This window comes from Anas acuta, chromosome 8 (genome assembly GCF_963932015.1).
Source record: "Anas acuta chromosome 8, bAnaAcu1.1, whole genome shotgun sequence".
Lineage (NCBI taxonomy): Eukaryota > Metazoa > Chordata > Aves > Anseriformes > Anatidae > Anas > Anas acuta.
In genome coordinates this window covers 10,212,536-10,238,084 of record NC_088986.1, presented here as the reverse complement: position 1 = coordinate 10,238,084, position 25,549 = coordinate 10,212,536, and the positions used below count along the sequence as shown (strand labels likewise).

Here is a 25,549-nt window from a genome sequence, read left to right as displayed (position 1 = left end):
ACTCCTCTGTAATGAAGCTAAATTATAATCTCATGAGATGGGGGACAGTGGGGAGGAGGGAAGAAGAGCCCGGCTGTATATGAATTTGTGAGTGCTTCTGTCTGCCAGGACAAATCTAGTGTTTGAACTACACATCAAAGCATGCTTAAAAACATCCTGGCAAGCTGCAGAGTCTGTATCTCTAAAGACTAACCTGATTTTGATCCTACCCACGTTCCCAGCGCTTTAAAGCCCGCTCAGAATGCTATTTCATCTGCCATTGTTCTTCAGGCCATTTGCATTCAACTATTTAAAAAGGAGATTTAGTGTATTTTCTTCCTTTCTTCTTTTTTTCCTCCTCTTCTTTTTTTTTTAATCCCCAGTAGCCCCCAGACTGCAGCAGAGGAACCCGGAGCTCGGCTTGATGTCTCGCAGCGAGAGCCCTCCCAGGCGCACGCCCTGCGCATCCCGCGGGCAGGTGTGCCCCTCAGCTCCAGGACCACCACGGCACCACTGAGCTCAGCCGTGACTCCCAGACGCTGCCCTGCCCTCCCCTCTCCTCAAAGCAGAGCTTTGGTGGTGTTTTGGGGGTGTGCTGGAAAATGAGCAGCATCTCGGAGGCCTCCTGCCAGCAGAGCCACAAGCTGGGATGCAGGGAAGGAGCTGGCGGCAGCTGAAGGCTGTACATTAAGCTGCACGTGGGGGCTGAAGGGCAGCTGTTGGTTGTACATGGAAAAAAAGACATTATCTTTTGGCTAACACCAGCACCCTGGGCAGCAAGAGCAGGGAACACAACAAGAGGTGACAACAACTCCATCCCCTTCCTCCCCATCACCCTTGGGCCCCCAAACACCCCAAGCTCATGAATGAATTTCACCCCACAAAAATCTCCGCCGATTTTGGCTTTCACCTCCAAGAGTGGAGAGCACAGCACCGCCTGCCTCCCCCTGCCCGTGCCGCAGGCTGCAGCCTTAAATCGCCGCCGGGGATTCCTCGGGCTCAGTTTTCAGCCCGGGGCGGCCACGGGCGCACGCGGCGGTGACGAGGCTCCGTGCCCCCGCTCCACCGTGGCCAAGAACGTGATGAGCCCGCTGGATTGTTGGCTCCTGCAGCTCCACGAAGATGTGATCCTAGGGATCCTCATGACTTCGCGGGCTATTTTTGGGAAACCCTCAGAGGCGCCCTTTGACTGCCAAAATACCTTGCCCCTGGGTTCCCCTGTAGCAGGGAAGATGGGGTGGGGAGGTGAGGACAGGGAGGGGAGGGGGATTCGCGTCTGTCTCGATGCGAAGAGTTGTCTGGGGAAGGGAAAAGTTGGGTTTTCTGAGCCCTTTGGCCAAGTGACATCAGCTGACAGCACGGCTGACTCCTGTCCCGAGCCGATACGCCGCGCTGGGTCAGACTTTGTGTCTGCTCACACGCTGCAGAAACCTTCATCTGAACTTTCCGACAGCAGAAGGTTAAGTGGGGAACAAAACGGCAGATCACGATTAAGCTAAGCCTCTGAACAAAAATGCTTTTTGATTACAGGGCCGGGTGGAGGAGGGGGGGGGCACAAGAGCCTTCCCACCCCGGCGTCCCCAGCTCCGGCCCCAGGGAGGGCAGGCACTCAGATCCTGCGCTGAAGTTTCCAAACCATCAAAGAAATTCTCCCGTTTCCCACAGGGTCGCTCCCCAGCTTAATCTGCTGAAATTCCCCACTGTAAACAAGTGGCCGAGATAAATAAACCCGTCTCCAGGCAGATTAAGGTCAGGCTGCACTTCAGCTGTTTTTTTTTTCCTCTATTTTTTGTAATTAGGCTTTAATTGTAAGTACTAATGCGCCGGGGCAAATACTCCCACGCCACGCAGCTCCCTCCCCAGCAGGTCTTTCCCTTGGCTCCCCAGCAGACGGGGCAATAGATGTTCAGTTGGCAGCAGACACACACATGCAAATGATGCCTTTTTTTTTTTTTTTTTTTTTTTTTTTTTTAACTCCGAAATCCTGCAAAATCCTTTACATTTTACCCAGTATAAATCCGCAATCTTCTTTAAGGCTGATCTTCTTCCAATCCCACGCAAGTTGGTGATGCAGTCTTTGTTAAAATCAACGATTAATTATTAAACGCTTGCCCAAAATAACGTCCGGGGCCGGCTACAGCAGCTGGCAGGGGGGCTCTTTCCCCTCCTGCCCCTCTCCATTTGGCAACGCTCAGCAGTGCTGGTGCAGGGCAGCTTTGGCACCCCCAAAACAGAGCTGCCCACTTCTCCCCAAGCGTGATGCCGGGCGAGCTGCTCCCTCTGACGTGTGCTGGCCAGCACCACGTCTCACCTGCTGTCACAACAACCCTGCCTCATCACGGCCCTGATGTTCCCCGGCCACCGTGCCATCTGCTGATGGGGACGTGCTGTTGCTTCCTCCTGCTTTGCTGACCAAAAAAATGAAGTGCACCGACCCGGTCCTTGCAAGGTTAGGCCAGGACCCAAACCTGACCATTTACCCTTCGGGTGTGCTGGGAAGAGAGGGAGGGCTCTGGGCTTCACTGTCTGGTTTGAAGGCAGACCAAATCATCTGCTGCTCTGGGCAAACTGCTGCTCTCCAGGCCTGCCTAGACACCCATCCAGCCACATTTCGCAGATGTGTTTGCTTTCTTCCATGTGGAAATTCTGGCGTGGTGGATTTGGCCACCTCTCCGGGATTCTTGCACATCCAACCCTTCCAAATCCTGGAAATATCTTTTTGGCAGGCGAGCAGGGATCGGCTCTGCAGAGCCCGCGTGCTTATTTCCATCCAGGGAACCGCAGGCAGGAGCGAAGCATCCCGTCCCGCCTGGCCGTGCTCACGGCTGTGGCTGCGTTCGTTTGGCCATTCACCACGCTGCCGCTCCAGATGCTGATGGCATGGGGAATTAAATTGGCCAACTTCTCAAATTCCTGCCCCGAGACCTGCTCATGTGGTTCGGACCACAGATCCTCCTACCTGGTATCCTGTCTCCCATGGCAGGGACAGGCACTTAAGGGAAGCTGTAAGAGCAGGGCAAATGTGGAGAGATACTTCACCGGGAAAGCCGTCCACCCTCCCACAATCTGTGATTCAAGGACTTCTTGAAAGAGAAGTGGCACCTGTGCTCAGCAGCCCATTTCTCCCCCTCTTTCTAAGTGATTTTCATCCTCCTCTAAGCTTTCAGCCTCAGAAGGTCCCAAGGCAGGGAGTTCACAGTGCAGTTTGGTAGGAACACCTTTAGTTTGCCCTCTGCTCACCTCCTGGCAACTTCACGAGCCATTCCTGATTTTACCAGTGTGTTACACCTTCCCCAAGTCTCTCCTCCACACCAAAGCCCGTGCACCCATAGCTCTTCCCCATACAGACGGCGCTCCAGATCTTGGACCATCCAACCTCATCCTTCTTCTAGCTCTACAACGTCCCTTTGGCCGCAGGCCACGAGCCCCTGCCTTTCCACAGCATCTCCTGCTACCAGGCTGCAGAACAGCTCAGACTCATGGTGAAACCATGGCACAAGCCAAACTACTCACCCATGATCTCAGGTGTCCAGGAGAGCTGGGTAAACTCTACCACACAACCAGCCCCGCTGGGCTCACGTCATCTAAATGCTTTATTCTAATGATATTACGGTGTCAGCCAGCTGAGCTGGTGCCTAAGGTGCTTACCTAGAATTACCCAGAGTTGTATTTCTATTAAAGCCAGGCTCTGCAGTGCCCATCCTTCACCTCTCACCCTGGAAACCTGCACCAGCGCTGGCAGAAACTTGTTAGATGGGACAAGATTTATGCAGCTGCCTTTCCACCTTGGGACTGTGGTTCCTGCAGGAATTACACTTCTACAGCTGGGCTAATCCAGCCCCCAGGATGGCCTCACCAAGGCTTTGGGGCAGCACACCAAACACAGGCGCTGGACAGACAGAAGCCTCGTTCCCCCAAAATGCAGTCCCCAAAAAAACTGAGCAGCAGGCAGACAGAGGCCTCATCCCTTCTTCCCTCCGAGGCATAGCAGGGCACAGAGCAAACTTCTGGCACCTGTCAGAGTCTCTGCCCACAGCCTGGCTGAGGATGCGGGGTGAGCTCTGGTAGAGCCCCAAAAGCCCACGGGACGAGGTCTGATGTCCCAGCAGCCCAGGCCACCCCGCTGCTGCTCATGGTGACCCTTACCCAGCTCGTCCCAGAGCTGCCGGCACTTCTCCGTTATGCCTGTTCCCTGCTGCCTCCAGAGGGAGAGCCGAGGGTCGGCCATGAACTGCTCCGTGATCAGCGTCAGCATCCTGGCCCCGTTGGAGTCCCTCATGCGCAGCATCTCCCGGACCTGGGAAGGACAGAGAGGAGGTTTTGTGAGACAAACCTTGGTCCTCCAGATGTGTTTAAGACCTAGATGCCAACCCCTGCCTCCCTCAGAGTCTGAGTGTCCAGACTACGCGTTGTGATGCTGCAACCTGGCTGGTTTGAGTCCAACTGAGCAAAGAGGACCAAGCAATAAGGAACCTGAAAACAAAGTCCTAACACAAAGAAAGAGTAGAACCCATAGACTAGTGCCACCTCTCCATGGTCTTGGTAGGGTCTGCAGGTGGCCAGGTTGGATTTCCCTCTGCAGAGCCAATGGGGAGACGGGGGAAAAGCCCCAATTCCTGCAGGATCCACTGCGTGGGAGGCAGGGACCTGCCTGGAGAGAGGCTGGGACAACCCAAGGCTGACCCAAAGCCTGGATTACAACCGCCAGCTCAGCGACCAGGCGAGAAGGCACTGGAGCAGAGATTCCCAGCTGTGACGGGCGCCGTGCCAGGGCGGGCAGCGAGCCGCCGGCTACGTGACACGTCGAGCGGAGCGCGGCGAAAAAGAGAGCAGCCAGCTCCTCCTCACCTTGGCAAACATGGAGTTGAGCTGCTTCCCCGAGCCGTAGTACCCTCCCTGAGATAGGAACAGCTTCACCTGCTCTCGGACCTGCTCTTCGTCCAGGTGCCAGCAGTTCTCATCATCGATGCTGGCTCCAGCAGTGGGGTCAGGAGCACCTGGAGGACAAGGAGGGAGGAAAAAGAGACAGTGGGGTTTGTAGCACCAGAGCCAGTTTGCAACAATCAAGATAAAATATAAAACACAACTCTTTTATCCCTAAAAAAAACCTTTTCAGATTTCTCAGGGCGGGCTCTGTAGGGGCACTGTGGCTAGAAGATGCTCAGCTCAACTTTAGCCATCTTCTCCCACCGTCTCCTTCCTGAGCGAGGAAGGGAGCCAGCGTGGGAAGAGCAGAGGGCTGCACAGACAGCCAGGGGAAGCTGTAGCCATATTTCCAATTAATTCTTAACGATGTCTTCCCCACTTGACTGGGCTCTGGCCAGGGAGTGGACATCTCCTCTTCCACCGCTCCCTGCTCCCATGTGGGGTGCCAAGCACGCCCCAGCGCTGACCAGGAACTGATTCATGGAAAGGCAGCTCCGGGCTGTCTGCTCAGCAAGGCGACTCTCTCTCCTTAGCTTATAAACAGAAGGACATCAACCCGAGGGGTTTTGCTCCTCCGGCAAAGGCTGAGGATGCCTCCTGACCTGATAAGATCCAGCTATTTGTATTTAACGTCCTTTACAAAATTCCTTTAATTTCCGCTAATAATTGTTGCCCAGGAGCAAGCCCCGGGCACTGCCCGCACCGCGCTGACGGGAGAGGATGCTGCTGCTCCCTCTGCAAATAATTTATAGTTGACAGAACAACGTAATTAGGACAGGATCTGAAGCAGCAGAAAGGAGAACACAGCCCCTGGCTGAGCGCAGGGGCTCTCACCCAGGGCCCCGTGTTGGGAGGAAGGGAACCAGCACCGCACGCGACCCCGTCGTGCTCCCTGCCATCACACACTGGCACGCTGAGGACCGCTCACGCCGCCTGCAGTGTTTCAGTTTTCCGTGCCTCTTCCTTCCCTCCCCCAAGCCCGTCCTTATCTCCGCTCCCCCTCGCAGATAAAGAGCAGACAAGCCAGCGATTATCCCGTATCAGGAACCGATGACTAATCTGTCTGCCACGAGTGCTTATCCCGCACCCATCACCGAGGCTTCCCAGACGCTTGCACTCCTCACATCCCCCTCCGAGCACGCTGCCCTCTCCTCCCAGCTGCGGCTTTCCAGATCAGCCAGGTCGCCTCTGTAGGGTCATCTGGCTGCCTCTGTAGGGACTGGGAGGGCACTGATGCCTGGTGATCCATCCCAAAGCTCAGCCCATCCTCGGTCCCTCACCGAGGCCCCCGGGATGGCTCAAAGGAGAGGAAGAGGCGAGGTGCAGGAAGCGGCTGCGTCTTTGCGGGGTTCCCAGGGCTGCCCCAACACGGGCTGCTCGCACGTAAGCACCAGCAGGCAGTGGGGAAAGCGGCGTGCAGCTAAATAAAACCTCCTCCTCCCACACACCACACGAGCACTTCTCACGTTTGGGCTCTGACCGCAGCCGAATTAGCGAGGCAGCGCCCGCCGCTCCAAACAAAACCCGCGTTGACTCCTACATTTATTTTGCTCTCGTATCACAGCTTCATACGGGGGGGGGGGGTTGTAATATCAGATTCCCACACACGCCACGCAGACGGGCGGATAATGGGCTGCCCAATTACACCGGGGAGCTGGATAAACATTTAAGAGCAAACAAAGAGGATTTGCGCGGTGTTTAAATATTCATGGCAGGAGTCGTCCACTTCCCATTGCCAATGCTCACGCCGTGGTGGCATCGCCAGTGGCATGCCGTGACGTAGCTGACGAGTGATTCCATGTCTCTGCTCCAAACTAGCAGGGAACGGCATGTAAAACAGCCCCAAGCCTGCGTAACACGTCTCTCATATAGCAGCATTCCTGATCCAAAGAGCCTGTTTCAGATGCGCTTGATCTTTGTCCTGCGGGATCCAGATTTAAGGAAACACCACCACGCGTCTCGAGTGGAAAGAGTGTTTCACAAGCCCATTTACACTGGCTGTAGAAACTGAGATAAAAACGCCATCAATCACTCCAGCGGGGACCCCTCCCTCGCCGTGGGCTTGGCGCTTAACTATTTGGCACCCAGGAGAGACCTCGACGGAGAGGATGTGAAGGCTGAGAAATAAGGACTGGAAAAAAAAATAATCCTGGGTGAGAAAACAGAACAAAGCCAGGCACGGAAAACCTAACAGCTCGCTCAGCCAGTAGCTGCTGAAGGTGAGGAGAAGCAAAGCCTCTCCTGGAGCGGAAAGCAGCAGGTTTGGGGGGCTGGGGAGGCGCTGGGACCCTCATGGCTCACACCGAGGCACTGGAGCATCCCAGGGCCTGCTGCAGGTCTGGAGAAAAAGAGCAAAACGTGCTGGTAAGTGGCCCTGGGCGAGCTCCTGAACCGCGGAACGGTTCACAAAGGCCATCTCATGACTGCACGCAGCGCTGCCAAAAGCCTCCGGGCTGCATCTCCAGCGGTTGGAAAGAAACCAGGAGCGAAGGAAGAGCCACCCAGATCGGAGAGGGAGCGGGGGCAGGATACGGACAAATAAACAAACAACAGAAAACCTCAAAGAGAAAATAACCACGCACCAGAAAGGAAATGAACTCTAGCAAGGGATAAAAATAGCGGCAAAGCGAGGGAGTGAGGCACCAACCTCCGCCGAGCCTCCCAAGCCTCCCATCGCATTTTTAAGTGGAGGCAGATTGGAGGGAGCCTCTGGAGGCAGCCTGAAGAGTCAGAGACATCTGACAGCAATCGAGGGAGTGAAACCCTTCGGCTCCTGTGCGTGACCAAAGGAGCTGCTGGCAGCAGTCCCATGCCCGCCACGGGCACCTCAAGAACCAGGGCAGGCTGTGGTGACAGGGACAAAGATGGCACGGCCACACGATGGCACATGGACCCCCCTACCGGGATCAGGGCCACCCATTTCTGGGAAGCCCTTTGCCAGGCACTGCTCTGGAGGGGATTCGGCAACCCCAGAGGCTCTGCAAGGCCTGGGGGAAGAGTCGCTGGGCAGAGCCCTTCTCTCGAGCACTCCGGGGGATTATTTTCCCTCGATTTTCTATCAGCTCAGCAACCAGGAAGGCAAATCCTCCGGAGACCTGACCTTCTCCTCCTCCCCAGCAGGAAGGCAGAATTTCGTATGGATTTCCCAGTGCCTTATTCAGCCCTCCAGGCACTGTTGTGGGATGACCTGGAAGTTAAAGACCACCCGAGGGCTCGTCAGGCACCAGCTGTGGCTCAGTGTGACAGGACGGGTGGGCAGGTATCTCCCACCCAGCCAGCGTGCTGGGTGCAAGAAGCGAGGCTGGACAGTAGGTAAAGGACCCTGTGCCTGGTGGCCACCACCAGACGCTCCGCTGGACCCAAGCTGTCCAGCTGCAGGTCCTGGCTGTCCCCAAGCAGCAGCAAGTCACATTGCCTGGCGTAACGACCACCTTCAGCTTCGCTCCGTGCCGGACAGTCAGGCTGAATGTTTCCACCAGCAGCAGGAACGCGCTCAGCGAGGGGAAACCGAAAGCCTCTGCGGTCTCCCCGTTCGAGCTGCCACTTCAGACGCCGAGCAGCGAGACACACGAGACGCTGGCTACGAGCGCGCTGCCCTTTGCAGCGATCTGCCCGAGCAGAAACGTGACCTACTTCAGCACACAGAGGTCAAGTGGGAAGCAGGCAGCCCGGCACACCTAGGCTCTCCGCGCTGATTGAGCCCTCAGAGAGCGAGCGAGTGCCTTGGCTGCGCTCCGAGGCCGTGGCGTTACTGGAGAGTTTGCATTTCCTTCTAGGAAGGCGGGCGGGGAGCACAGCATGCAGCGAGGAGCAGAGGTCTGAAGCCCTAACGCGAGCCCTCCTGAGGACTGCCTGCAATCTCTGCTGTTCGGGCTCTGCAGAGGGGGGAAGAGCAGCCCTAATTTCCAAAGCAAATGTTCCCACTGCACAAGGGACATTCTCGGAGATGCTCCCAAACTGCAGCACTGGCTCCTCCACCACCGGCACAGAAGGAACAGCCCTTTGGTGACCGGATTCAATGCTAACCTGAAGCTGAACAGACCTCTCCTTGGAAGAAATGAAAAAAAAAAACATTAAAAATAATAATTTCTGGAGAGGCTGTTCTCGCTTCACGGTGTAATAACCTCTGTGTGCTGCCGGGCACACACTGGGTTACTGTTTGGGCTGCAGAGGCCTAGAAACATGCACGTAAGCACATAAAGTGCTATTTAAAGCTTACCTTAAAGGATTTCAAAACCCGGCATTGAGGACCCTCCATAAATGCCTGAACTGCAGCTGGGAAGAGCAAAGCACGGGGGAAGTTTGGATCCCTGACAGCTGGAGCCCCATCAGAGCTGCCGGATTGCTGCGACACCCAGAGCCCCGCAGCATCTTTTAGCTTCACATCATCTCCATGCCCATCTTCCACATCCTTCCCCGGGATGGGATCGGGCTATAGGACTGCTCGCAGAGGAGCTCACTCGCTGCTGGGGCTGCCAGACGGGTGTCAGATGGATGGGCAGCTCCTCCAGTGGGACAGGGCAACGTGCTCAAAACCTCACACCGGAGGGCACGAAGTTGCATGACTCTGAATGGGCAGCGAGTTTTGGCTTTGTTTTTTAAAGCCACTTGTAAAAACAAGAGGCAGATACCGAACCAGAGCCAACAGCTGTATCTTTGTAAGAGTCTCAATCACCAAGCCTTTTGCTGACTCTAGAGCAATAAATACTCAGGGCCTTGAAAGCTTTTCTTCAGTCTGCTCGGGAGAACACAGCCTCAAAGAACGGCACAAACGAGATCTTGCCCAATCTCTACTTCAGTGAATCAGTTCAGGTGGTGAGAGGACCTCGTCAGATTCTTGCTCTTCATTCCTTTCCAACACCCAAAAATGAGGAAATGCCCCCAAACCAGGAATTTCCGAGCACAACCACTCACACAGCAGATGTGGAAGAGACAAAAGCCTCTCCCAAGGTAGAAGCAAGAGGGAGGGGAGGGGAAAACATCTGAGATCAGAGCTGCCATCACCACTGGGATGGAGGTGGACCCCTGGCCCCGCTGCTACATGTGGATGCAACCAGTTCAGATCCTATTTTAGGCTGCATATGGGGCTTTTCATCTTCAGAGCAGCTAAGAGGCATGTGTTGATCCCCGCAACGCCCTTCCGTGGCAGATAAGTGTTTATTATCTCCGCTTTCCAGCTGCAGGGCCAGGCACGGTGCGGAGCGGTTCGTTACTGGAGGCCCTGGGCAACCTCAGCTCCTGGGCAGGATGCAGCAGGAGCACCGGCTGCTGCTGGAAAGGGAGCTCCAGGGGCCTGACCACGTCCCAGTCAGCAGGGCTGGGACAGGCACCAACCCCCAGCTGGTGCCTTCTGGGGGAGGAAGTCAAAAGCATCTTCTAAACACAAAGCCCCATGACACATCCCCTCTGCCGCCTTTGTGGAGTAGGTCAGGACAGCAACGCTCATTTATTATGGGCAAATTAGCACCCACGGAGATTAAAGCTTTATCTCCTGCTGGCTCAGTCACATCTGACTTAGCACGATGCAGGGCTGGGCTGGCACCACATCACTGCGGGCTAGAGGAGCTGCATCCCCACTGCGCCTCCCAGTCCCCAGTGTCCCAGCATCGTGTCCCCAAAACAGCCCTCTGTGCTGGGGAGCAAACCTGCTTCCTTCCTCCACGCCTGGCTTTTCCATGCTCATCTCAGCTGTTCCTCATGTACCACTTGCCTGCCTGCTCTGTTCTTTCTTGCCTGTTGAAGTCGGTGTTTGATGGATAAACATACAAGGAAAAACAGAGGGCAGAATGGGGACACATGGCCAACACCAAAGTGGTACCAACGCCCATGTTCTAACATCATTTTGACACTGTGCAGCAGTAAACACAGTGAAACAAAGGCCAGCACCATCCCTATGAAACCCAGCCCCCCTAAAAATGGATTAGTGCTAAGCCAGCAAGGTAGGAACAAGAAATTACCATGCACTTGGTTGATTTCCGAGTTGGAGGACAGAATCTCATCAGCCAGCTTCTGGGCAGTGGGCAACACCTCAGTGTGGTGTGCTGTGATCAAATACTGAACAAACTTCTGCAGCTGGTCCCTGTTCATCTGGAAAAGGGTCTCTGAAATGGGAAGACGGAGTTTGACCTGGTCCGGTTTGCGGATCCTGTACAGCGAAAGCGCCACAACATGGGCGCAGTAAAAAATGTCCTTGTTCCCACAGCCACACGTCACGGAGGTGATTTTGCAGCGGTCGAAGCTGATGGCCACCTTGTAGGTCATCTCTGGTTCTGTCGCGGTTGCTGGCTCGGTCACCGTCCCACTGAGGTGGAACCCTGGAGAGGAGAAAGGAGAAGAGGGAAAGATGACATCAGTTTTGTTCTCTCCACGACCACCCATGCAAGCTGTGGAAGGTGGACATGGCCAGCAAAGGCCACTGCTGCATCTCCGTTTTGAGTAGTGCATCACCCAAGGACAAAATCCCTGCACTGGGGAAGGGATTTTCTCAGTCTCCCCCCTTCCCAAGTACAGCCAACAAGTCGGTTCACCTTGAATTTGCTGACTTCAGCCCAAATGACCCAGACAGACACTCAAGAAGCAACACCCACTGCCAGAGGAACATGTGCGTGTATGCGCAATGCACTCGAGAGCCGCGCCGCACCATCCTGGCACCCATCCAGTGTCACCCAGAACCCAGCCCGCGAGCAAACGTGGCTCGGCACCAGCACGTGCGTGCAGCCAGCCTCTTCGGTGAGTTTATTTAACTGCCAAACCACAGGGGAAGAGCGAAGCCGCTCAGTTCTCATTTGTTTAAGAGTCTCTCAGCCTCTTTCCCTCCTGGGAGCAATCCTCATCCGCGCCTCCCTCTCGCTGAATTCGCACCATAATGCACGTGAGCAAGAGGCAGGGAAAGGCCAGGTTTTCTTCTCTTTGGTGAGGCAGACAACGTAAAATTGAGCACAACACAACTCCAGCTTCATTCCCTCAACCGGGCAGAGCGCTCCAGGGCACGACCACAGCTCTGAGCTCTTCTGCCCAAAGAAGAGAGAAGAGGCTGGACATGCACCAACCTCACGTTGGAACCACGGCTGGGAGAAGACACTCCAGATGCTCCCAGGGAGCCCATCACACAAGCAAGTTACCAAGGAGGTCAAAGACCAGTACTTTGCACCCATCTGCCTCCTCCTCCCCTCTCCCTTTCCTCGGAGGAGGACGAGGCCAAGGAGGTCAATGAGGGTGCCCCTTTGGCACCCCCGTGCTGAGCGCAGCATGGTGCCTGGTCCCTGCACGGCCTGGCCCTGCTCCCCGCAGAGGATGCTCACTTGCCTCCATGCCCCTGGACCCTCGTTAAGCCCAGGTTTGAATAGAGGGCTCTGCAGAGCCTGCCATCCCCCTGGAGAAGGCGGCAGACAGCTGAGAGGCCCACAATTAACGACAGACGAGGAGAGGGGGCGGGGGGGGAGATTAAAATACATTAACTGCATCAAACCCTTGTGTGTTTGCCAGCTCGCACAAAGGCTTTCCGAGACAAATTCTACCAGAGGTTTTTAATAAATGGCATCAAAACCAGCTATTCACTGCCAGTCTCTTTAAAGCCACGCCAAAAACCACATTCAAATCTGATTAAGTGTCAAGGAGGTCTGCTTTCACTTTAGCGCACGGGAGGGGGGGTGGAAGCAGACCTGCTCCTCAACCACCGACCAAAAACCCCCACGTCGCGTGGCCACAGAGCACCCAACACAGCGGGGCTTAACCTCGGGAGGGCAGGGACAGATGGAGGGACAGACAGACAGACAGCCACGGACGGACGGACAGCCCCGCGCTGCCCTCTCGCTCGCGCGCCAGCGGCAGTGGAAGCGCCATGGCGGAGGTGCAGCCCTCGGCAGCCACGCCGCGTAGATCTCGAGGATAAACCCCGAAGTGTTTATGTTTTACCACTTCTCTGGTCCGCGGCGCTTGGCAGGCTGCGCCGACTCCCTGCCAGCTTCTCCCGAGTTTACTTTCTGAGCAAGTTAAAAAGGATTGGAAATGACGTTCCCGAGCAGTGATGTATGTACGTACGTGTACGGACACCCATGCGAGCATAATCACGTGTGGATGAAGGCCTTTAAGACAAATTGCTGGCCATAAACACTGCCTTAAAGAATTACTCCGCCAGGATCGCAGGCCAGACCCCACTTGAGGCCAGGCAGCGTAAGGCTGGAGGAGCTCGGCTCGTTTCACCCAACAACCTGCTTCAGACAGGTGGCAGCCTGAAAACCTTTCAACCGTGGCCTGAATCTGGCCTTCCACAAGAGGGAATTTGCCCAAAAACATCAACTCATGCTGCTCTGCGGCTCGGACACAGCCTTGCCCAGCTGTGGAGGCATGGGATATCCCAAAAAATGAGCTCCCAAAAAAAATGAGCTCCCCAACAACTGGTCCTCACCATTCCTAGCGTGGGTTTTCGCCTCGTCCAGGACTGCTCAGCGTGCCTGCAGCAGCCAAGTTTATCTGGCACCCGAGCCACGAGCCCGGGGTCAGTTTAGATTTCAGTTGTCGTGGCAGCAGGTCTATTTAAGATAAACTAGAAACTCTACACAAAACATTTATCAAAAGCTTAGTCAGAAATTAAACACGGTGAGGGGGGGGAGAGAGGGGAGCCCGCGGGAACAACAGCGTTATTTGGGAATATTTACATGAGCGCGAGGTCGGCTCGCAGCCGCCACGCTCAGCCCTGATCTCATCTCCATCGGCAGGAGGGGACTGCTCACCCCCGTACGGCTGGGGCAGGACCGTTCCTTTAGAGAAAAATGGCTTTTTGGGGCTTCAAAATCCTTTCCTTCCCTTTCAGGGGATTTAACAGTGTCGCTATCCCAGAGGTGGTGGTTATAGGGTAGGGTTCAGGGTGGTTTCTCCATCACCCATCGAAGCACACACTCGTGGTCCATCCAAACCCAGATGCTGAGAGCAAACCCAAACACCTCTCCCCGTATCCCCCCTGCACGTTTCCATTTAAGAAGTTCCTACAGCCGAGTGCTTATCTAGGACTTCATCTTCTGTTCCTAGCACGCATCCAGCATAAGCTAACTTGGCGTTTGATTTGCTGCCAGCAAAGTGACAGTGCCAGGGCTCGAATGCCATGAAAAAAGAAATAATTAAGTATCATCTTTGTAGCTACAGCCTCATTACACCGCATCTGAGCCCAGCTTTGTCCCAAGAAAAAAAAAAATTGGGCTCCTCCCTGCACCAGAACAGCCTGCCCTATGTCCATTGTGGCTGCCTCCCGGTGGATGCCCCTTTGAGCCAGGGTGCACGAGGAGCTGGGTGCTGATAAATCAGCACAAGCACTGCTCTGAACACGGTCACACACCGCACCACTCGCCCGTCTCCCTCCTAATTGCCCTTATCCATCAAACCCGGGCCGAACGCCGGAGCAGGGACCTTTTCCTGCTGCGGCGGATCTGCCCCCCAGAGCCTCTGCTCTGGTGTTGCGGTAGTGTTGCAGGATGTTGTGCCTCTGATTTAAATTAAAACAGGCCCTGGAGATGGCTGCTGGGAGCTTGCGAGCTCCACATCGGTGGCACTTCTAAACTCATTAGCTGGGCAGCATTTTCCCCTTCAGGGCTTATAAACCCCGCGGGCTGGGAGGAGCACGGATCCTCAAAACACCCCTGGGCTCCCAACGCCCTGCGGAGCACCAAGCCTTTAGCAGGAGCTCCAGCACAGGAGGCTCTGCTCTTAAGCCAAGGCCTCAACAAAAGTATCTTGAACCAAGATGGAAAAATCTTTGATCTCTAAATCTACTCAAGCAAAAGGAGCTTTGCAAACTCTTCCAGCTCTGCAAGAGCAGCCAGAGTCCTTCAGCTATTTGGAAGCCAGGTGTCCACGAGCCACCTGTCAGGAGACCACCAGACCTTCTGGCCCTCCTAGAGCAGTGATAATCCCCAGAAGAAGGATGGAGAAGATGGTTCTGGTTTCAGAGGGCAAGACCGCAGCAGCCAAAACCTCCTCCAAACACACCTGGGTCCTCCAGCAAAGGGCAGGGGTTGGCAAAGCCAACATGCGAGCTGGTTGCACCAAAACACCCGAGGTTCAGCGACGGGCAGGCTGGAGTCACCGCCGTCACAGATTGACTGATTTTGTTCAGCCTTTCCAAAACAAAGTCACCTACGAGCCTAGTCACAGACCACGGGCGGAAACTGAAACCCCAGAAAGAAGCAAAACCCTGGTGTGACCTGGGTTCCTGTAACCACGTCCTCTAGAGCACTCCAGCACCCCGAGGAGGATGACGAGGAGCAGCTACAGCACCAGACGGGAACTCGAGAGCTCGGCTCTGCTCCCTCCCAGCAGTTGCTGCTCGCAGCCAGCCCCCAGATTTCACACCGCAGCTCCGGCAGAAGTCACAGTTGTCATTCGCAGAGTTGTGCCTCTTGGAAAAAATGAGCTCGTTCTTCCCAGGCACGGCACGTGCGCTGGCACAGTCCCGCCGGTGAGGCAGCCTTCACGTGAGATCTGCCAGCCCCGGGGTGCAACCCAGGACCAGCAGAAGCCAGAAACCACCTGAGCATCTCCATGGGCATTGCTGCACAAGAGAAGCGGGATCATGAATGTATGGATAATGAGGGGAGCGTTCCTTCACGGCACAGGGGCTCCTGCAGGCTTTTCTTGGTCTTGGAGGTCTTTGTAGACACCTTGGAGCAGGTCAAGGAATGGCTCTGCCTAGTGAAAAGGCAGCCACATCCAGTCCCCCGAGCAAGCTGGCTTCAGCCAGACACTTTGGGCTGCATTAGGATCAGCAAGAGCAATGTGATCTCCCCTCCTCACCGCTCTCCTTGCCCAGGAACCCACCTCTCCCCAGGCTGACCCACCTCAGCGCTGTGTTAGCAGCACGACAGGCTGCTGCTCTCTTCCAAACCTGCCCAGAAAGCCTTCACATAAGGGTAATAAATGCACACATCTTACAGCGTGGCCTGGATGGCATCAGCTGGGCTCACCCGAGCCCTGGTTTCATCCACCTCAATAAACCAGGAGGCTCCGAGCACCTTGCCCTGCCTTCCTCCCCTCTGCCCACAGGGGATGCCCAGCGGGGACAGCACTGGGAACAGGAGGATAATCAGCTCTGCACCGCAGCTTCCCCACCAAGAATCTGCTGTTCTCCAGCCTGCAGGACTGCCAGACACAAAGAACCCTGAAAAAAAAACAAATGGGAAAGGCTACACAGATATTTATGGGGCTCGGCAGATGCAGACAAGGTAAACCGAGATCTTCAACGCGAGTCATACACACTAGGTTACCATGACCCAAATATTTTTAAAATTTCCAAACCACAGCGGAAAGGTATTTTAAACTAAAGCGATTCCAAGCTCCTCGGTGATTAAACGGACAGCAGCTCCAGCTTGTAGTGGAAAAACCATTTGTTTTTCCACTGTGTGAAAGCCATAACTAGCAATGAATAATAATTGCTGCACCGAGTGTTATTTATAAGCCATTCTTGGTCACATTTCCGAGCCTTGAAACAGCAGCTTTCCAAATGTGAACTTAAAATCAGTCAATATTTGTAATGTAGACAACACCCATGGGAGGAAGGTGTCTGTGTGCTTACGCGGTAGGAAGCGGAGGTTAGTAAAATCTCCGAAAGCTTTCCAGCTAATAGATCAATTCCTCCAGCCGGCTGATCCCGACAATTGCTCAGTCTCTGACCTTGCAGTTGGAAAGGAGATGGGCTCATGAACTCATTTGCACATGACAATGCTCCGGCAAAGTGAATCATCTGCCTCTGATAGTAATGGAGAGTACTGCTCACTCCAGCCCTCCCAGGCTCCATTCAAACAGCGCAGGGCTGGCCTTTTGTGCTGTAAGTGCAAGAAAGACTCCGCTGAAGATGTGTGCAATTAAACCCACTTTTCTTGTTGCTCTTTTGATTCAGCAGAGCTCAATGAGAGGCACCCCAGGCAGGTGTTGTCACACACAGATAAAATGTGCCTTTTCAGAGCGCTGGCAGACAAAAAGAAAGAGGTAAAGGCTGAATCAATTGCAATTTCTCTCTTGCAAAAGAGGGAATCCATGCTTCAAGCGATTCAATGAGGAAAGGGCTCGTATGGATTTGCATGCCCCCCCCCCCCCCCCCCCCAAAGCAATTTCTTTTTGTGACAAATGGATGCCACACGCAAAGGTGCTGCCATCCAGCCAGACCTCCGCGGGGCTGGCGGTGGGGGAACAGGGCAAGACATAGATTGGATGGGTCGGGGCCCTCCTCCCTGGCCCCACCACACCTTTCCTGGGCACTGCCACCCAAGAAAAGCAACTCTGGCTTGGTGGAGCTAGCGAGGAGAATTAACAAAACCCTCCACAATTAACAAAAGCCCCCCAAGGAGCTCAGCAGAGTGGTAACAAAGGGATGCGGCCGAGATGGGACGGTGCGTCCATCAGGAGCAAACAGGAATCCACGGTCAGAGGATGTGCCGTGCCTCCCCGGGCACCCACAGACCTCGGACACCAGCAAAGGTTTACCAGAAATGTTTATGGCTGGGGAGGAAGCACAGGCTGCAGCTTTAAAGAGAGAAGATGCGAGCGCAGTTGTTTGTGTCGGAGGTAGCTGTAAGCTCCTCTGAGCAGCTGAGTAAGCTGGAGGGACGCTCTCTCTGCCATCTGCTCTGATCCCAGAACACCTCCTGCAAATGAAGAGTCAATCCGCTGGTTTCTATTCCTGTTAACCTCTAATCAGCCACAAGGACCGGCCCCTGCTCTGCTCTTTATCTGAGCCAGCTAATGCGTGAAGTGCGCTGCGCTTCCCATCTGTTCCAGCATTAGTAGAGTTAAAGGACAATGCCGTTTCCCTGTCCCAAGCATTCACTTACACAGATGCCCTTGTATTAACTCAATTTCCCAGTGATTTCCATTATTACCCTGACGAGATTTCTGCTGTTTGTTTATCCAGAAGCCTGACACCGAGTTTTTTCTCCCCCCTGCCCAGCTCCGGGGGTGGTGTGACCAAGGTGGGTCCCCAGCAGCCTGGTCCTGCCCTGTGACACTCTGTCCCCAAAAATTCAAGACTCCTCTCATTTTCCCTCTTGCCCCCGAGTGCTCTTTGTTGCCTATTCTAACCCCAAAATACCACTCCCAGCCCCAAAGCTGAGGACGTCCCTCCCTGCATCACCTTCCACATCCTTCCGCTGCCTACGAGCAAATGGGTTTTTAACCTACCCAGCCACACAACCCTCGCTCTGACGGCGCGTGGTTTGGGGGAAGAAGGAAAAAAAAAAAATACCTCCCGTTTTATAGCTCTGACCGATTTCCTCTGCTGATTCGCAGCCCTGCAAAGCCGAGCGCTTGTGCTAGCAGCTCAGATCTAATGCAAAGCGAGCCGAATGGCATTTGTGCAGCAGCATAAACAATAGAGAAGGCTTGAAGAGAGGAAGAGTTCACCACATCTTTGCTAACGCGTTCCGCCTGCCTAATAACTGGTGGCGAGATGCTGTCAGGTCTCCGCTCGCTGCTGTTACAGCGCATTTCGTGGCAAGCCTGAATAAAAAGAGCTTGCTTAAAACCAAGAGAAAATTAGAAAGATAAGCGTGCGCACGAAATTTATGGGCAGAGCTGGTGATTGCAACAGCCCTACATCAAGAGAGAAAGAAAACCACATCTCTGCCAGGATCCCCCAAGCATCCATCTTCCTGCGTTCACCAAGGGCCGCGTCTGAACGTGGAGCGGTGTGGTTCCTTGTCCCAGCCCAGATGCTTTCTCAAAGGAAAAAGAAAGGTTATTTTCAAGCATGAAAGGGAAGATCCATGGGGAGCAAATCCCTTTTTCCTGGAGTTTCCGGGCCCGAGCGTCCCATCAATCCAGGCTGCCACCTGGAGCCAGCCCAGCCCCGAGCTGTCACCACCCCGCGTGCCTCAAGGAAACCCCAGCGAGATGCCAAAACTCGCACGCGAGGCTGGGTCCTCCAACTGGGCTCCAACTTCAGTGGAGCCACCCAGATTTCCAACAGCTGAGAAGCTGCCTCCTAGGACATAAAAGGGGTTTTAATGAGGAAATGCCTCTTATCCACCCATGGAAGTGTCGCCGCGCTGGAATTGCTGATCTTCGCTGCAGCTGAAAGCGGAGCAGCGCTGTTGCTTCCGTGGCCTTTTTTATGTGGCCATTCCCACCACCCCTCACCCCCACAAAACAAAAATAATCCCCGCCACTTCAGCGAGGCGCCTGCCATGCCAGAACCCCTTTTGAAAAGGCTGCTGCTGTTTGCATTGACGCGCCCGCCCTGAGCAGCGTCTCTGCTCCTTTGTTCTACCCTGCGAACCTGGGCTGGCAGGAATTTCCAATCCAGATCCAATTAGCGCAGCGCTTTCACTTTATTACATATATTATCCAACAACTGAATCCGAACCGGCTGCGTGGGGCGCCACGGTAGCAAGCCCAGCAGCTCGGGCGCAGTTTTGCTTGAGGTGCCCCAAAAGGCTGCCTGCTGCTGCTCGGGGAGCCTGAGCTGCAGGGGAAAAGCCTTGGGGTCGGCGACTCGGCCTGAATAAAAATTGAGTTAACGTCTACCTAATCCTGTTAAATCGGTCAGAGTCTCCTTGTACCCATTGTTCTGGCTCCTGGTTTAAGGACTCATCCCTGGGTACCCGCTGGTAGGGAATGAAGTTACTCCAGAGCCAGGGGCATCCTTTCTTCTCTCTCTATTTGCTCCCGTTGCTGACCTGCTTTTCCGAGAGGCAGCTGCCCTCCCACATCGGCAACTTCTCCAGGCTTTTTGCTCCCCTCTAGCCCATCCTTGCCTTGGGCTGGGCAGCAGCAGCCTTGGCTTTTGCCTCCGACCAAAAGCAGCTCTGAGATAGGAGGGAGGAGGAAAAAGGCAGGTCTGCCCAGCCCCACAGATGGCAATGTGCTAAGTGGAGACCCGTTAGCACTAAAACCCGCTCTCAAACAAGGTGATGCTCCTCTCGCTGCTGCCAACGCTCCAGGGCATGACAGCTGCCAGGGCTTGAAGGGGGGGAGCCAACTTGGCACCCGGTGCCACGCACAAGGGGCTGGAGACCACCAGCTCCCAGTGGTGGGACCTGCCAGACCCAGCACCAACGTGATGCACGGATAAATCCCATTCCCTGCATATTTTGCAACTAAATCTTCCTCCAGAGCAGGCTGTGACCAAAACAAAACCCAAACTCAACTCACCAATATCAAAAAAACAAAGCAAAACCAAGCCCAAGAGCCTTGTGACGTGCTTTGCTCGCACATTTTTGTTCCACAGGACCAGCAGCCAGGCTCACAGCCACCCCCCGTGAAGCACCAGCATCAAACCAGGGCATCGCGGAGCAATGGAGGGAAATGGCACACAACCCTGATCCTCCCTGAGACACCAGACCTTAAAATAGCAGCTCTACAATTTCTAGGGAAGTTATTAGTTATAATTTTCCTGGCCCTCAGAAGCCTTCTGAGGGAATGAGGCAGCCTAGATTCAGTACAAAAGCCTGCTCCAAATTCTTCCCCCAAAAAAGATACTTTTTCCATTAAAAATAGCTCTTTTTTTAAAAAAAAAGAGAGAAAAAGGATTATAAAGTCTGACTTTCTAAGTTATTGGCAATGTTGTTAAATGAACATTTTATTTATGAAGCATTTCAATAGCGTTTGGGTTAACGGCCTCGGTATCAATTTGCTGAAAAGGTCAATTAACTTCCTGCAGAAAACCTGGGTTTTAAGCAGAGAGGAGGGCTCTGCGCTGAAACTGCTCCCCCAGAGGGGAAAACTCTTTGCAACTTCACCCCTTCTCCATTCCTGCTCTCCACCACCCAGCCCAAAGCTGGGCACAGACCCAAGTGGGTGCACCCTGGTGGCTGGGACCCTGTCCCCACTGCTCCTCCTTTTTCCCCGTCACTTGTCCCTGCTGGAGGGGGACGAGGCTGCACAAACCTTTTGGGAAGATGCCTGCCTTCTGGGCACCCAGACACACCATCCCCCTGGGAAGGAGTCATCCCGAGGGGAAAACTTTGTAGAAAATGAGAAATTTATGGACAACCACAGGAGGGGACAGAGGGGACAGAACCCACATCTGCATCTGCTGACCTTCTGCATCAGCTTCTGGAGGCAAACGAGGAAGAATTTCACCTTCCCTCCAGCACCAGGATGGCTCCTGGATGGAGCCACGCAGCCAAATTGGGTTTGGCCATCCTGCTCCCCCCACACGCCTGCGGCAGATAAGGGCACGCTCTCCTGCCAAGTCTTACAGCCCCAATTCACTGTAAACCCCTCTCTTTCTTTTCTTGCTATTGAGTTTCTCTAAGGAGACCACAGCCAAACATCTTTACATTGTAGAAATATTATTATTCTTAAACGGCTTAGCTCACTTCAGTAGTTTCACCAAAAGTTAGTGGTTTCCATTTTTTTTTCCCTCCCTAAACCAATAAAGCTTACATTTTTGAGCCTATTAGGGCTGCTCCATATAGGGAAATTAACTAGTCATTGCAGAATAAATTATTCAGCAACCGCTGTTCCAGATCAGCTTCCTCCACAGACGTTTTATTCCAGAATAATTTTGGAATACTTTGAAAGTGTATTAATTATTCCGTAAGGATAGGACTTGAATTCTGGCACCGGGAATCATTCAAATAATCACTGCCTGATGGTACCCTGCAGTAGCCGTGCTGGTCACTACTCCCTTTATACCATAGCATAAAAATGAAGTTTTTCTGGCTATCTATCCCCTTAGCTGGTGCTGGGAGCTTCTCTGCTGCCTCTCCAGCAGGAAGATGGGCACAACCCTGAGCAGAGCAATCTCAGAAAAGGAGGTGGTGGAAAGCATGGGAAGGTTCATGCTGAATTTCAACCTGCAGCAAAAACTGAGTTGAGGGAAAAGCACACGCTTTGGTTGGGAGTGGGGAAAGGTTTTTTCAAGCTTTCTTTCAACCCATGAGCTACAAGGTGAGAGCAACAGGCTAGTGAAAAGGCTGCGGGACATTGCATCATGAGGTGAAGTATTCACCACGTGGTGCAGGGGAATGTAGGAAATGGCTTTTTTGCTTGGGATCTCTGCACAGAGCCCAGCTGGAAGGGCCGGCAGTGAGCTGCATGGGGACATCCAGCAGGAACGCCCTGGGGATAGGGAACATGCGACAAAATGGGTCCCTGTCCGCTGCTCTCCATAGGGCTCAACACATTTCTAAGGGCAACAGCAGAGTGTCCAGGCACTCTTGCTCATGGGACTAGGTGAGCAGCTAATAGGGACAGGACCACTGCACACAAGGACGTGACACATTTCCAGTCACCACATCTCTCTGGTGAGCCCACGCAGCCGAGTCTGGGGTCGTGCCTGACGAGCAGTCGGATCCCCTAATGCTGCACAACGAACACCCTCTGTCGAGCAGTCATCACGCTTTAAATGAAACAGCACTTTAAGAAAACAAACCCCTTTGATCGCATTGTTTTCGCATGACCCTTCTGGAAAGTCAGGAAGGCAGCGGGAGGGCTGCAGAGTTAAGGCTTCCCTGCAGTCACCCTCGCTTGAAAGGAAGGCGGTTGGGAGACAGATGCCTGCCAAAGATGCTCAGCTCCTCTACATCAGCAGTTTGCAGCGTCTTTAGGATGCACATCCCCTCCCCAAGCCCTCTCACGAGAGGCAGATTCCTGTGGGGGTGATTTTAAGCCCCTCGACGCCACGCTTGCTCCTGGCGGATCCCCACAAACCACCCATCCTGGTCGCCCACATTGCCCCCAGCACCTCCCAGCCCCGTGCCAGGAGCCCTGCGCTTTACGGAGGAGCTCAAAATGGAAAAGCTTCCCCAAAGGACCCATGGCAAAGCATGGGCTTGCCTATTTTTCAGGTTCAGGATGCCTCCACGGCTCAGCAGCCTTCGGAAAGCCAAACGGCCACAAAAAGTGATAACAAGCGAAACGCGAGCCATCGCCGCCTCGGGTTGGAAGCGGTTCAGAGGCTGCCTCTCTACAACTCGTGGTTCTGATTAAAAACTTAACAGATTTTTTGCTGGAAAGACATTGTTATTCAATACACAGGCTAGACTGCAGGCTCCTTCGTTTGCTTTTGGTGCAGTGCAAACATCTAAAATGACACCGCATAATGACAAGATCTGTCATCGGGACGCCTGGTGCCACAATATAGAGAAAGGAGGCGCAGACGCATAACGAAGGAAAGATCCCTTTGCCCTCTCTGGAATTTGTCAAAATTAAAACAAAAGGAAACCTACGCTGCGCAGTTAGCACTAAATCCACGGAACCAAAGGGAAAATTGTGAAGCGAGACATTTCACGGTGGTTTTCTGCCCTGATGTGGCATGAAGTCCTTTTGGTGTGAGAGGCAGAGCCTCAGACTCCCCTAACCACAGATGTGTTTTAGTAATTAAGGCCCTTTCTGAAGGGAAGGGGGAAAGAAGAAAGGGGAAAGGGGCAGAAATCCTGCAACACCCCAGCGTCAAAGTCCCCCAGCACTGAGCCCCTGCCCCAGCTCCCTTCGAGGGCCGCTCGGCCCCGGTCCCCGCCATGCACACCCCATGGTTATCAGTGGATTTATCTCGATTTGGAATTGGAAGCGACCAAAGGCAGTGAGCTCAGCATCACAGGACAGAAACGAAGTAAAAAGCAAAACCAGATGAGCGGCTCGGGAGCCCGGCTTCTCTCTTCCCTTTGAAAAGGGAAGGCGGTAATTTGAGACAGTGCCGTTTAGGGGAGTTTTGCCCACAATCTCCTCAAAGGACACCTCCCACCGAGCACCACAGGGAGGGAGGCACACGGGTGCTGAGCCTCAGGGAGAGGGCGAGGTGCTGGGGGTTCAAGAACCACAACCAGGCACATTGGCGAGGTTTTTGGGTCCCTAGATCACTTTTCCAGGCCAAGCACGTTGCCTGACTGCAAGCTCCACATCCGTGACAAGAGGACACAGCGCTGGGAAAGCCACCACACGCGGTGGGATCCCACCGGAGAGCAGATCCCTGTAGGCCAGGCCGGTCTCGGCCCGATGGCGCTCGCCATTTTTGCTGCTGTTGCTTAGCGACGAGGCCAGCTCGCTGCACGGAGGCGCCAGGCGTGCTAAATGCCCTCGCACTTTTGTTTTCACAGGCGAGGAGCAGGCAGGAGATAAAACAAAGAGGCCATTTTCTCCTCCGCGAGGTGCCATCTCGGCAGCTGCGGCGGGATGCGAGCACCCCTCAGGATGCCAGCCCCAGTGCATGCCATGGAGCGACGACGACTGAAGGATTTGGGGTGAAAAAGGCCCAATGTGTGCTCCCCAACATCCAGGAGCAGTGAGGATGCTGCAGGCAAGCTGTGGCTCCAGGCAGCTGCAGTGGATAAATCCCTACCCTCTTCCTGGGCTAGCACAGCTCCAGCAGGCTCCTGAAGGAAGTCCTGGATGGGTTTCTGGCATAAAAAGAGGGCTGAGACATGCCAGCACCATGCATCTGATGATGATGCTCATCTGGAAGATGCTCATCTGGGGTCACCTTGCATTGCTCAGGGAGGATGTGTCTATCCGGTCACGCCGGGTTTCAGACTTACCGCAAGCTGAAGGAGCGCAGCACCCAGCCAAGAGCCCAAAAGCCCTGAGCCACACCAGCTAAATCCTTCCCCTGTGCAAACAGCTGCGAGTGTCCTTGCTCGGAGACCTACTTGCAAGACTTCACACCGCATGCTTGTGCGCACAGGGAACTGTCACATTTCACCGGCTGACATCTACGCGCCTGCCTCAACGGCAAACAGTCCCTGCGACAAAGTCTCTGGAGCACACGGGGTTATTCGCCTCCTTCTGGATCTCAATGCAAGCAAAAGAAACCAGGGGCTGCAGGGATCAGTGCCTCCTCACCTGCCTTCATCCAGTTCTCAGGTGTCTCTCGAGTTCCCCCTGCACAGGGGAGGACAGGACCAAGAGGACACATCTGCTTGCAGCCGCCCGTCCTTGCTGAGCTGTTTGTTTCTCCCCACTTCCCTCGGGGCATTACACCCAGTATCAATAGCACAGAGCCGCTGCAAAACTGTGCAAAGCTTCAATCTGAGCAAAGCTTCAATCCCAGAGCATGCCCAAGACAACCAGCAGACGCCAAATTAAAACGATTCCAGCCCTCAGCAGCCTCTCTCTCTAAAGAGCAATTGCTATTATTAATTTGCTTCCTCCAGATAAACAAGAAATTTATTAAAATCTGAAATAGACTAGGAGCGCATGGGGCAGCAGAGGGACAGGAGGTTGCCACTTGTCTTTAAAAAAATAAATACTTCTATGCTGGATTACACTTTCCACTTGCTGGCTCCCCAGGAGCCAATTTCCGCATCGTGCGTTTCCTCTGCAGGAGATGGAAACGTCACAAGCTCCAGAGGCAGCTCGAGGGCTCGTCCATCTTCGAGAGGAGGACGTATCAAATTTGGGACCTAACAGGAGAAATGTATATAGAAATAGAAATTTAGTAATAAAAATTAAGTGCATCTCAGCGATGAACACGTCACTGAACACATCTGAAAATGCAGTCCTACAGGCTGCTGTCACAGATCATGATCTTGACATCTTACAGAGGAGGTGTATTTGTTTGCTTAAATCAATTCAGTTCCTTGTTTCAGGAAGCCACTCCATTAAACCTAGAGACGAACTCATCATGGACAAAGAGACCCACACTTGTGGAGAGCTGCAAGCAGATCCTCTCACCCCATCCAGCCAACACAGCGATCCTTGTAGCAGGTGGAACCACCCA

General features: G+C 54.0%; 1 protein-coding gene across 2 annotated transcripts in view; it reads right to left on the bottom strand.

Moving 5' to 3' along the window:
- ZSWIM5 (zinc finger SWIM-type containing 5) overlaps positions 1-25,549 on the bottom strand; it is an 85,918-nt gene that overhangs the window by 11,513 nt on the left and 48,856 nt on the right. For both annotated transcript variants that reach the window (XM_068691006.1, XM_068691007.1), the window contains exons 2-4: positions 10,863-11,219; positions 4,828-4,976; positions 4,126-4,276 (exon numbers count right to left, since the gene is read on the bottom strand). In XM_068691006.1, the coding sequence (XP_068547107.1) occupies positions 4,126-4,276; positions 4,828-4,976; positions 10,863-11,219 (657 nt within the window). The remainder of the gene's footprint in view (positions 1-4,125; positions 4,277-4,827; positions 4,977-10,862; positions 11,220-25,549) is intronic.